Source organism: Carassius gibelio, chromosome B4 (genome assembly GCF_023724105.1).
Source record: "Carassius gibelio isolate Cgi1373 ecotype wild population from Czech Republic chromosome B4, carGib1.2-hapl.c, whole genome shotgun sequence".
Classification (NCBI taxonomy): Eukaryota; Metazoa; Chordata; class Actinopteri; order Cypriniformes; family Cyprinidae; genus Carassius; species Carassius gibelio.
Window position 1 is genome coordinate 20,719,386 of NC_068399.1, and position 13,079 is coordinate 20,732,464.

The 13,079-nt window shown below is 38.9% G+C and overlaps 1 protein-coding gene across 1 annotated transcript in view; it reads right to left on the reverse strand.

The window, feature by feature from the left end:
- Positions 1 to 96: 96 nt before the first annotated feature.
- The window catches only part of pcloa (piccolo presynaptic cytomatrix protein a), a 45,641-nt gene continuing 32,658 nt past the window's right edge, over positions 97 to 13,079 (reverse strand). The window contains exons 13-27 of the mRNA XM_052554991.1: positions 12,400 to 12,461; positions 12,095 to 12,288; positions 11,941 to 11,991; positions 11,454 to 11,584; positions 10,706 to 10,732; positions 10,339 to 10,432; positions 9,058 to 9,129; positions 8,607 to 8,856; positions 7,921 to 8,109; positions 6,628 to 6,789; positions 4,430 to 4,571; positions 4,193 to 4,248; positions 3,491 to 3,625; positions 3,129 to 3,274; positions 97 to 3,043 (exon numbers count right to left, since the gene is read on the reverse strand). Coding sequence (XP_052410951.1) covers positions 2,900 to 3,043; positions 3,129 to 3,274; positions 3,491 to 3,625; positions 4,193 to 4,248; positions 4,430 to 4,571; positions 6,628 to 6,789; positions 7,921 to 8,109; positions 8,607 to 8,856; positions 9,058 to 9,129; positions 10,339 to 10,432; positions 10,706 to 10,732; positions 11,454 to 11,584; positions 11,941 to 11,991; positions 12,095 to 12,288; positions 12,400 to 12,461 — 1,855 coding nt within the window. The 3' untranslated portion in view covers positions 97 to 2,899. The remainder of the gene's footprint in view (positions 3,044 to 3,128; positions 3,275 to 3,490; positions 3,626 to 4,192; positions 4,249 to 4,429; positions 4,572 to 6,627; positions 6,790 to 7,920; positions 8,110 to 8,606; positions 8,857 to 9,057; positions 9,130 to 10,338; positions 10,433 to 10,705; positions 10,733 to 11,453; positions 11,585 to 11,940; positions 11,992 to 12,094; positions 12,289 to 12,399; positions 12,462 to 13,079) is intronic.

The following is a 13,079-nucleotide window of genomic DNA, read 5'->3' on the forward strand; positions in this document are numbered from 1 at the left end:
CTATTCTTATGTTTCTTACTACCCACAAACTACTGTTAGAAAGAAAGATAGAAAGAATAGTGTAAAAGTGGCTTACAAATAAATTCACATCAGGGAGAATTTTACATATATCATTTAATATTTAGACTTAGGGCAATAGCCTTTTATTACAGCACAATTTGCATAATTTATCAATACCGTTTGTGTACAACCACAAAAACCATGACAGCTGGATTTTTTTTTAATTAGTTTACATTAAGTGGAAAACCAGACGGATTATACAAGCATATCTTTGTACAGTCAGCATACATATTTAGATCTGATTAACTTTTCACAATCTTTTTCTCTTTTTGTAAATAGAATCTGGACACAAAAATAGTATGAACAAACCACCAACAAAACATGCAACATCCAAAGTGAAAACACCATACGTTTCCTGATTCTACTTGGAGTCAGTAAGGTCAACATCTGCTCTTTATTATACAGGGTTAAATCAGTGTCTGTTGTGCAGGTCAAGTCCAGTCTATCAGAGGCAAGCATGGGGAAAGCTTTTACCCTAGTGCATGTACAACATGTAACACACAGATCAAAACACAGTCGCTCTGCTTCTTTCCCTCACACATGCTCTTCACTGAACCAGAAAACTCATACAAGATCCTGTTTGTACAAAAAGAAAATTATTTGTTTTATTTACACGTCTTGTTTTTATTATTTTGTATCATTTTTGCAGAGGTGAAAGAGTTAGTTTGGCGAAGTGAATTTGGAGCATTATTATTCAATGTAGGCTGCGTTGGTTAAGATGAATTCATGTGACGAATTGTTATATGATGCTTTTTCCCCCCTCATCTAATTTTTAAACATAAAACAATTATAACACATTCTGGGAGATCAGAATATATAGTGAACGCTGAGCATTGTATATAAATCTGAGTGCAGTGAGATGAAGTAATGAGTGGATGATGAACCTCACCAGTTTGCTATGATATGATCCTGTAAACACATTTTGCTATGTACATTTGAATCCTCAAATCTAGCAGTTAAATAGTTGAGTAGGTTAATCAACCCTACGTTTTTGCAAACTCATTACATGACCTCAAAATAGCAAGTCTAAAATTAATTAAACAAGCATCAGGCAAAAGACACAACCAAATATATAAAAGCAAACATATATACCATGTGGAAAAATCATACAAAAAAAAGGTCCTCATTCGTAATGCTTTATCTGTCCTACAAACACTAAACAAGAAGTACATCAGATGTATTTTCGGTTGCATAGAATAACATATACAGAACCTGCGGATTTTGGTAGTTTGGCACAGGTTAAAAGTTGACTTAACCCTTAACGCTGTATGTTTAAGTGAATATCCGTAAGTGCTTGAGCTGTAAAATGGCTGGGCTATGTGTTGTAAAGTTTGAACCCACACATCCCAAGTTTAAAGGCATAAAAACCAACATAAACAACAAATACATAACACTAATGGCATTTGATTTCAGTGTCTGCATTGTGAAGTGGCCACACTTTTCTGAAAGAATGAGATGGTGCACTCAGCGTCTAAATGTGTCCTTTTAGACATGTAAACTGAAAAGAAAATAACAGTACGCCAAATGATCTGTTCAATTAAAAATGTACACATTTTGATGTCATCACCCTGATCCTCACTGTTATCACCTTTAAGCTGAACCTGCTTAGATCAAAGATCAGCCAATAACTTATAAGCAAGGCTTTTTCATCGAAACCTGAGTGTTTAGGAGTTTTTTTTTAAATAAAACATAATATCAACATTGTATCAGCAATATGATGTGGACAGACACTACACAGACCCATTCAAACTCTAATCCTTGAGTATTTAAGAGAGACAGATGCGTATGAGTTTGTGTGGGGGATTGACAGTGTTTGACTTTTTCAAATGACGGGATGTTTTTTTTTTTTGACGAAAAAGCTACCAACCTACAATCTTAAAATGCTAGACACAAAGTGCAAATCATATAACAGTGCTGGATTGGACATTTTCAACTGTTGCTGCTGCATATCGGAGATATTTCATCTGTCACGTTCATCAAATGAGATCGCAAATCATAACAATCAGCCAACACATTCTATTCAATTTCCCATTCATTTCTGTGAGTCATATTAGACCGGCAGTTTTCTTAAACGTTTAAACTCTTTGTAATTATCTGCTTCTTAATTTCCTCGTCTCTGAAACTGTATCACTGACTTTGATGAGTTTAGTATCACACAGCGAAAGATGTAAGTGTTATAATAACCATACAGACACAACGAGTCATCACAACACCCCAAAAAAATCATATTTCATTCATTTAAATCTGTCTATAATATACCATAAAATACTCTTCTAATCCATTGATAATATGCTTTAAATATCAACTCTGTCAACACATAATAACATCTGAGAGGGAATGCAAAATAACAATAAAGATCTAAAACTGAATTTGTCTCTATCATACAAAAATAATGTATATGATATCCGTCTCTATCTGTAAATAATGCACAAACGGGATAAATAAACTTTCACTCTATTATCTAACTTGTCTGTTGTGGCCCATTGTACACATATTATTATACATACATTGGTATAAATATGTCGATAAGTTTGAGTGATTGTGAAAGTGCATGTACACATATACGTATGAACATTGTGTGACTCTCTGGCTCAATTTTTTTGAGCTTTTCCTAATGTAAAGATCTGCATCTTGTCAATAAGGGTCAGATCCTTTCTGTAAACACCATTATACACCTGTTTCTCCATGGCTTGGGTTAACACAATCACATGTGCCAGTGCAATCGGGAAGCTCCCTGTGTCGGCCCTCCAAATTCAGCTCAGTTTAGTCCCAAAGAGTGCGGCAGGGATGTGCGACTTCGCTGCCTGTTCTGTCCTCGCGCCTCATATGACCGCCATCTTTAGGAGTGGATCTGAGCTGTGCTGGCCAGCAGCTTGTGCCAGCTCACCACCCGTTTCCGCAGGTCTACCTTATCCAGCCACACGTAGGCTTCGCCGATTAGGGTCTTCTTTACGAACTTGCCTCCGTTTGAAACAAGAAAGAGCTGCAAGGGTTGGAATACATATAAATCACATGACTTCAAGTTTGGGTCACATTTTAACACCCTAGTGTCTTGATTTCTGGTGTACCTGAATGGAATGACCTGTGGGGTTCATGCAGAAGCGGAAGGTTTCGTTAAAAGACGGTTCGCGATCGTGACGACACACTCTGGTTTTCTTCTTAATGATTCTTTTCTGAGTGGCCACATTCACCACATAGAGCTTCACATACAGGTCTGTAAAACAACACCAAAATCAAGTATTAAGCTTTCTTCTCTCAAGTCCTGTTTAAACAGCATTGATGTAAGAACATTTGAGAAGCTTACATCAATAATATAATGTGTATATCAACAATATATGTGACTTTTTTTTTTGCTGTCCGGGGTAACATATAAATTAGACGCAAACTTTAATGAACATGAGTGAGCATGTTTGCAGTTGTGCCTTGTTACCTGGGAGGTGGTCTGGAGACTTGAATTTGTAGGTTATGTTTCTGCACTGTAGGATCTCAAGCACCAGGTGCTCCCCCTCTGTCTTCATTTCCTTCTTCAGGGCGATCTTTATCTCCCCCATCACCTGAGTCTTACCTAAATGGGCAGACACAGACACGTCAATATTGCAATTCTTCTTCCTATCTGTTATCTCTATATCTCTTCCTCCCAAATTCTGTGTATCTCTGAGCATGAGGAGCATAGAGACAGTGATAAATAACACAGAACAGGAAACAGATGAATCCAGGAGGAACTATTATTCCGCTCTTATTTAAGTCATAGATAAAAGTGTGATAATATATTCTATTGTTAAAAAGTTTGCAGGCAGTAAGATTTAGTTTTAGAAGCACTTGGGAGTTTTATTCAGCAAGGATGCATTAAAAATGTATCAAACCTGATTTCTATTCATCAAATTATCCTGAAATAATATTTCACAATATTTCCATTTTTACTGTATGTTTGATCAAATAAATGCAGAATAGAAAAGCATAACTTTTAAACTGTACTGTAGATAAAAGTATGATCTAATAAAATTATGCAAAATCATAATATATACAAAATACTGTATATTGAATTCAACTTCTTTAGTGCCACATACCCTGCTATTGACACAACCATGCACAAATGATCACAAAACCACACAACATCCCATGAAAACATTACCCTCTGTATCTCCATGAGCGGATTTTACAGCTTCTGTGCCGTTTGGAATCTTTCCACTAAATAATAAACAACATCAGATCAGAGAACACGTGGAGTGCCAAGAAAATGGAGGGATTTGAATAAATAATAAAAAAGCAGTCTAGATGCTTACCAAATAAAACCATGGAACTGTAAGTTATTTCAAACTAAATATGGCTGATAAGCAAATATCATGGGAGTCATATGGAAAGCACTCACAATCTGGGAACCTGGAAGATAGCACTATCCACCGCATTGGTCCCGCCCTCTTCATCCAATAGGCTAAAGGCACTGCCACTCAGACCACTGTCCAATGAGGCTGCAGTAACAGGAGCATCACCAGATCTATGGCTGCGGGACACTGTTTTTGAAGTAGACTATGTTAGTTGTATGAGTTAACTACTACTACTAGTTTGCAACTGTTAACTATTCATTTTAGGGGTAGATATCCACATATCCACTCCCAGCACATGCGCACACACATACACGCAAATAGATACTGCTGGCAACATTTAAAGAAAGCATGACAGCACTCCATTAAATGAAAGGAAATATCACAGACAGAGATATGCTAAGCAGACATCAGATGACAGAAGCAAAAGCACAGACACAACAAATTAAACTGTTCATTAGTAAAATGTGTGTTTGAGTTTTGTACATTGTTATTCCATTATGCTAATTCTGTTAGCATTACGCTAAGTTTATTTTAATTGTGGTTACTTATGATTAATAATATTTAAATAGATTTTTTTAATGTTGGTGCAGTGTTTGACTGAAAGTAATGGTGATGGTGTGACGTGGGATGCATGATTTCGGCACGTAATTCATGCACACAGTCTTTTCCAAACAGATTCAGCAACGGTAACGCTAACACCAGGCGTCTAATGACTCTCTCAGGAGGGCCAGGCTGTCGGTGCTTCCTCACAGAGTTTGATGAATTTGCTGTTTTTTCCCTGGTTTTGGGGAATCATGTTGCTGGACTTTTGAATAAGACTGAGACTCGCTGCATGAATTTCCTGTGAAGTGGAAGAGGGAGGATTCCAGTCGAAAGTGAGCATCACTAGGTCCTAATCACTCAAAAAACTGAGGACTTTGAAGGTCACAAAGCATGCATTTGCAGGACAAGTGTTACTACTCTACTGTGAATCAACCAAATTAAGGCCTGGTCATAACCAACACAAATTTTCGATAGGAAAAATCTGCCTAAATGCTTTTTTTCTATGTTCAGACCAATTTCAAATCATCTGTTAGTAGGTGGCGCTTACAGAAAAGCTTTTATATTAAAGGGATAGTTCAACCAAGAATTCTGTCATTAATTACTCACCCTAATGTCTTTCCAAGCCTGTAAGACCTTCGTTCATCTTCTGAACACAATGAAAGATTTTTTTGATGAAATCCGAGAGCTTTCTGACACTGCATAGACAGCAATACAACTACCAGGTTCAAGTCCCAGAAAGGTAGTAAGGATAATGTTAAAATAGTCCATGTGACATTAGTGGTTCAACCATCATTTTATGAATCTTCGAGAATACTTTTTGTGCACAAAGAAACTGTGCAAAACAGCTTTGTGCAAATTTACATTTTTGACACTCGCTTTCATGGTTACAAAACAAGATCAAATAGCATTTTTAAACAGACATTAACATTTTTTTATTTGGTATGATGTTCATAAACATCAGCAAATACAATACTACAGAGAAAGATTCTTCCTCTGCTATTCACTGTCACTCAACAAAATAGACTTTTGTAAGCGCCACCAAGTTGTTGTTTTATGTAACAGCAAAAACATGTGTCTCCAGACACATGACCAAAAGTGCAATTCTTATTGGTTAGCCAGTTTTCGTGGCAGTGCAATGGAAAAGAGATTATAACACTTATTCATTTGAAAAATTCATTCAAATTGACGGCATGCAAATATTTGTGTTTAATTAAATTAAATTATTATTTCCGCACTGGTATGAACAGGCCTTTCACATAATTTCCTGCTAATGAATGCTAATACTAACGATAAAATCTTGTTTCTTTAATTCAAATTTATTTGAACTTGTGTGCTGTAAAACTTCTAGTTATATAAATATGTAAAAGAATATTTAGTCCCGGGAGGAACAAATCACTTCAGGTTTCAAAACAAATTGTGAAGATGTGGCACCCAGGATCAAGTGATCATAACTGCAGACTTGCATCCTTGACTTCTGTAATGGTTTTGTGTAAAGGAATCCAGTTGCTCACTTTCATTTGGAAAGACCCTTTAAATAGCGTCCCCTTCCCACAGTGCCCTTTGTGGGCACAAAACACCCTTGGCAAAACAGCTAGCCCTCAGCTAGTTCCTATAGTTAGATGTGCGTTAGTAACTCAACATCCTCTCGCTCTCGCTCTCTTGCTGTCATCGGCAATCATACGAGACGTTCAACTCTCACCTCCGTCCGGCTGCGGCCTCTCTTCAGACATGGCTTTCCTGAGGGTCAGGTGACGGCCTTCAGGGATCTCATTGGCCGGCGACTCGGACGGGGCTCTCTGAATGGTGAGCACACCAACTACGCTGTGCCTGTGGTGCCTCGGGTCGAGGCGGCCATTTTGGGCTGGGGCCATATATCAGCCATGGGGTGGCGAGAAGGAAGGAAGGTTTGGAGAGGGGAGAAGGGGGGCGAGATGGAGACTCAGAGTATGAACTCGTCACAATATGGACACCACCAGCTTTTACTATAGGTCATGGTCACATGCAGCCACAGTACGCTTACAGCGTCGACTGAGGTGCAGTGTAGGCCAGCGAGAGCTGCAGATAGAGTGGAGGCAGGTTGGGATGGTGCTTTAAGGAGCGGGCGGCCACATGCACGGCCATCTCGGTGGAGTGGGGAAGCTGTTGAAAAGCCGGCCTTCTGGGACAGAAAACAACTTAATGGGACAAATAAAAGAAAAGTTCAAAGAAAGGTTGTCAGGGCTGTTGTAAAGGGCTCAATTGGGCAAAACGTGGCGCTATGTGTTGTGTGCTAATCAGGTATGGTTGTTTCCTCTCTAACTTTAATAAAATAGTAACTTTCAGGTTTTACCTAAAATAACCTCAGTGACAAGGTTTCAACATGTCCAAGTGGGGTAAAAGAACATGTCTGCCGACTAGGTGTCAATCCTCACAGTGATAGTAATCTTAGTTAGGATCCTGAGGAAGGCAGAAAAAACTAGTTCCGAAACTGTGTTTATTTTTTTAAAAGTTTTTAGGCTGGACACTATTTTATACATATGCTTATTGTGTGGTCCATGGGAATCAAACCCATGACACTGGCTAACACCATGCTAGCTGAGCTACAGGAACAGGAAGGTTAAAATCATTTAATCTCATATAATTACCAATAGATCATTTCAAAGTTTAGCCCTATCACTTCAAAATATGATATAGCTACTGATATAATTTTTGGCCAGTTTAGCTTTATTTAGTTTTCTGAGTTCTTAAATTGTTATAATTATCTAAAGTGTTAAAAAATGTTGGGAAAAAAATTATATTATTCTTGTGTCTTCGGTGAGAACACACAGGCGAATTGGAAGTGAAGTGACAGACTGTGACCAAAGGGGAACCAGAGGAAGTTAAATGGGAGAAACCAGAAAACAACTACAGGGAAGGGAGAAAAAAACTAAAGAGGGCAGTGAAAAAGAACAGAAGGAGGAACAGATGAGTGCGAAGGCAGCCATGCTGTGGAGGTTTTATTTGCGTCGTTTACTTGGTTGGAGACGGGGCTGCTGGCCGGCAGCTTCGGCCGGTGCCGCGGCATCGTCAAGGTGTGCCCGGGCCGTGCCACTTTTGCCATGAGCACGGGGGCCTCCGTGGGGGCGAGCTTGGCCCTCGGAGAGGGACGGCTTCGATGTGCTGGGACTACTGTGTGATTTCTCAATAGTAGGGACCTGCGTGTCTAAAACAACCAGAACCAAATTACCACAAGGGCATTTAATTCCCTAATTTTGCCTACTTTCATCCTTCAAAAACATGTATTCTTATTCATATTTTACAATTACATTATGAGATTATTTTAAATTATCGAGTTTCCATCTGACACAACTGATGTGATACTTAAGCTCCAACTACTGTGCCCTAGTTAGCATCTAAGCAGGCTGCTTCCTGTCAGAGTGGCCCTGTCACACCCTGTGTGAGGTGGCTGGAGTGAAGCGCTGGTGAGCTCAGCGCCGTTGTGAACTGAACACACATATATGGAGAGCGAGAAGCCAAAGCTAGGAAACTCGAGAAGTACAGAATGGAGAGATCCAATGAAAGCAAGAACAATACAGAGAGAGGAAGAGAAGACAGAATGCATAGAAATGACAGCAATAGAAGGATGGAAAAGAGGAAGACATCACGACTGGAAATGTGGAAGGTGATGTGGCAGAGGTGCCATGCGACTTGCGGTCCTACCCTTGGCAGGGTCAGGGAAGATTCCGTGACTACGGCTCTTGATGACCGAGGATTTGGGCGAGTCCTCCTTGCCGTGACTGGAGGTCTTTGGAGAATGCTGGCTCCCGTGTCCCCCAGGGGGTTTGGGCGAGTGCTGGCGGCCCTGTCCCGAGTGAGAACGCCGGTGATGCTCGCCCTCGCTCTGCTCCTTCAGAGGCAGCCAGCGTGGGACGTTGTCCAGTTGGGCCGTGTTGGATAGGTCGATTAGTACCTACAAAGCCCCATACATGCTTAATTAATGCTTAATTTATCATTATTATTCAGTGACAGTAGTGTAATTGTGTTTATATATATGTATATATGTACGTATATATATGTATATATACACACACACACACTTGTGTATCATTTAGCACACATTGGACTTGGTGTTTAATCTTTCAAAGTGTGTTCACAGCTTGTAGCTTCTCACCTCTCCCAAGAAGTCATTGGCAGAGCTCTTGTCGTAGTCCCACACACTGACCTCCAGTGTCTTCTTTCTTAGCTAAACACACACCACACAAACACAGAGTATTCAATGCCAAGATGATTTACTTAGTGACTATTACCATACATTATTTTATCGTTGTCATTCTTAGTAACTTCAACTGAACTATTCCATGGTTAATCTCTAAATGAGGGGAAAGAAACATCTTATAAACAGTTTTCCAGTAAAACATATGTAAACATCCTTAAACAATTAACATTTACCTGTGAAGCTATATTTCAATGCACATTCAAAACACATTCAAAGCACATTCAAAATTCAATCCATTCAAAAGGTCAGTATGATTTTTTTTAAGAATAAATGAATAATTTTATTCAAAAGTGACAGTAAAGACATTTATAACATCACAAAACATTATATTTCAAATAAATGCTGTACTTTAAAACTTTCTATTAATCAAAGCAGTAATTGTTCATGATTTCCAAAAACGTATTAAGCAGCACAATTCTTTTCATCCTTTATAATAAGAAATGTTTCCTTAGTACCAATTCAGCATATTAGATTGATTTCTAAGGAATCGTGTCACATTGAAGACTGGAGTCACGTCTGCTGAAAAGTCAGCTTTGCCATCACAGGTATAAGTTACATTTTAAAATATGTGAATATAGAAAACTTAATTTAACTTAACATAATTATTGTTTCAACTGTGTTTTTGATCAGCCTTTGTGAGCAGAGAGACTTTCTGAGACATTCTGAACCTCTTCTGAAGTAAAGTGATTTCGTTTTTTAGTACATTTAGATACTTTCCTGGAAAGCAAGACAAAAATATCTCTTTTCTGTTAATCCGGCAAACATCTCCAACATGATATGTAGCACTGGAGCATTAAATCCAGATGGTTTTCAGTACAAGCCTCACCTACCTACATTCTGTCTTTCTCTCTCAATTAAGAGCCGTTTGCTTCGCTTCAATAGTCCAGTAAAAACATATCAATCACATCTGTCAGCAGCAGTCTCAGTGAGCTTAACAGACTCAGGAAGCTCTTTAGTCTTAATTAGACTACAGCACTTTTGGGAGACAACAGACTTTTCCCTGTTTGCACCAAAAGCCTAAGATTCTCTCTGAAGAGCTTTCAGATAATTGAAATCTCAAAACGGACACGAGACGTTTAAACTAAACAAAGCATATTCCATCAAAGTGAAATCAGATTTTTCTTTTGGTTTTCTAGACACCTGCATCCTAGACATGATTGTGAGCTGGTAGTTCACCTGTTCCAGATGGATATTTTTGTAGATGACAGTCTGGTTCCACTCTGGGTTCAGGCTCTTCTGAACATGTTTGGACCTTCTTTTGTTTTCAGCACTGCAATTAGATAACAAACCACAAGAGGTCATCATGAGTTCCAGGTAGAAATTAAGTTGGGCACAAACTTAACCATGAAACCCCTCACTGGTGGCAAATGGTTTGCACAATGGAGGACGTCTAGTATAGGCCCACTTGTGTTGCTGCAGTGACCATATACTACATTGAGAAATGATGATATAAAGAGCAAAACACTACATCATTAAGCCATTCATGTCCAAGCATGGCCAAGTCTTGTATAATGTGCTGGTACTGTAGGAAAGAATCACATACCTGGCATTCTGCACAACCATGACCTGACTGTGAAGATCCAGCATGCAGCAAAAACAGACAACAATCAGTGATGAGTGGGAACTGCAAAGGGAGGGGTGTGTGTCTGTGTGTGTGTGTGTTTGCAGTAGCCCATGCATTCATGCCCATATGGAGAAGAGAAATGGAGAGCTCCTGTTTCTGTAGGTTCAATCCAAGTATTGCATGATCAGATGAGAGCCAGAAATGATCCAACACACATACACACCAATCTACAAACATCAATCAGCGCTATCATTTTACACACAAACTGAACTGGCATTGATTTTCCTCTTTTGCTGAATCACTTACTGCACATATAAATGCATGGACACACACACACACACACACACACACACAATCATATACAGCTAAAAACTAGGCCTTACACAATATGTATAATCCTCTCCAGGTCTTTCCCACAGACCTGGTGCTAATTACAGCTGGATAAGTGATTTTCTATTTCATTAACTCATGGAAATTGGCAGCTAGGATTGAATAACAACTCTTGGAGGTTTCATTTCCAGTGCCAAGGTTGAAACAAGTGGATTTATCTTTTTTAAGTCAAGAAAACAGATATTAAAATATATTTTCACACTCTCTGGATAGGTTGATTAAAAAGGAAGAGGCTGGACATGTAAAGTGATCAATCACAGTTGGTTGTTCACACTAAGACAGAAACCTTGAGACACAATTCAGTTCCAGTCAGTTGACTGTTATTCAAAGTACTCACCCTCTACCCGGCAGCAAGTAAACTTTAACGAACGGATCCGAGTAGCCATTGTTGTCCCGGGGTGCCAGATTTCGTGCTTGAAGAACATGGACAATGAGATTTCCCAGCTGTTTGTCGTAGTTTATTTGAAGCTGCATAATTGAAGAAAGAAATGATTTTTCAACTTTCTACTGTTAAAAAGATGAATGAATATGGCATACATTCTGTTGATTAATAAACAGGGTTCTGACCAATGAATACACTTTACACAATAGAGAATGCACTCATAATGAGCATTTTCCACCTGAAAAAATATTTTAGAGCTGAGCTTAACTATAAAAGTTTTTTTATGAGATCACACTTACATACATATATAATAAACAGATTAAAGGCTATGCATATTTGGTGTGGTGTCTGAGGGGAGGGCTCCCAAAATATATCGACTTCAATTTTAATATTCCCTGACAAGTTACTCTTATAGCCTTGTTAATGAGAGCCAAAACCATACCTGGATCTCTCCTGACACTGGATGGGACTGAGTTTTTGCAGCCTCAGAGGTCTAAGAAACAAAACATCAGCAGTAAGAAAATACACAGTTATGCATTTCAATCTTTACACACAAAAAGGCATCAAATAATTGTACACGCATGGCATATGCGTACCTTGCTGTGACGCTTCTTGCTGACAGAGGGTGAACCAGGCTGGCCAGGACTGGGAACTGCACTGGAGCCAGTGGACGCTGAGGCTTTATCCAGTGCTGACGCAGAGGACGATGGCACCTGCTGCTGGGACACTTTCTGCAGCTCGGCAGCCAGCTGCTTAGGGTCCACACCTGGTGACCGCGGAGGTCTGTCCCCTGTATAATCATAAATGCAAGTCAGAAGTTATTGGTAAAGTGTCATTGAGGTTAATGAGGAATAACCTAATTATCATTTGATTGTCTTCTCCACTGACTGGAAGTTCTCACCTTTGTTCTGGTCTTGAAGATCTAGGTGGGAGCTTTCAGAATCAGACAGCATATTTATGTCACTGGAAATAAATAATGGCAAAGAGACAAAAAGTTAATTCAAAGGGTTAGTTCACCACAAAATTATAATTCTGTCATTAATTACTCACCCTTGTGTCATTCCAAACCTATTAGCTCTCTGTTCACTAAAAATTCTCATCGAGTTACCATCTTCTACCATTTTGGGGAGTACCACGATGCATGCACTTGCTTTCTCCTGAACGTAATCATTGTAATCAGTTGTTTACATTCAATAGAAATCATGGTACTCCCCAAAATGATGTGGCAGTGAAGAATTGTTAAAGTTTTTTTTTTTTTTTTTTTTTACGCACAAAATGTATTCTCATAGATTTTCAATAAAGTTGAGCCACTGATGTGACATGGACTGTTTTGTAAATGTTCTTACTATGTTTCTGTGTCTGGGAACATTTCAGTAGCATGCTGTCTATGCAGGGTCAGAAGGCTCTCAGATTTCATCAAAATTATCTTAATTTGTGTTTTGAAGATGAATGGAGGTCTTAGGGGTTTGGAACGACATGAGGGTGAGTGATTTATGACAAAATTTTCATTTTGGGTGAACTATCCCTTTAAGTAAAATTTCTCATTTTTAAATATCATGTTTTATTGAGAAATAAATAATA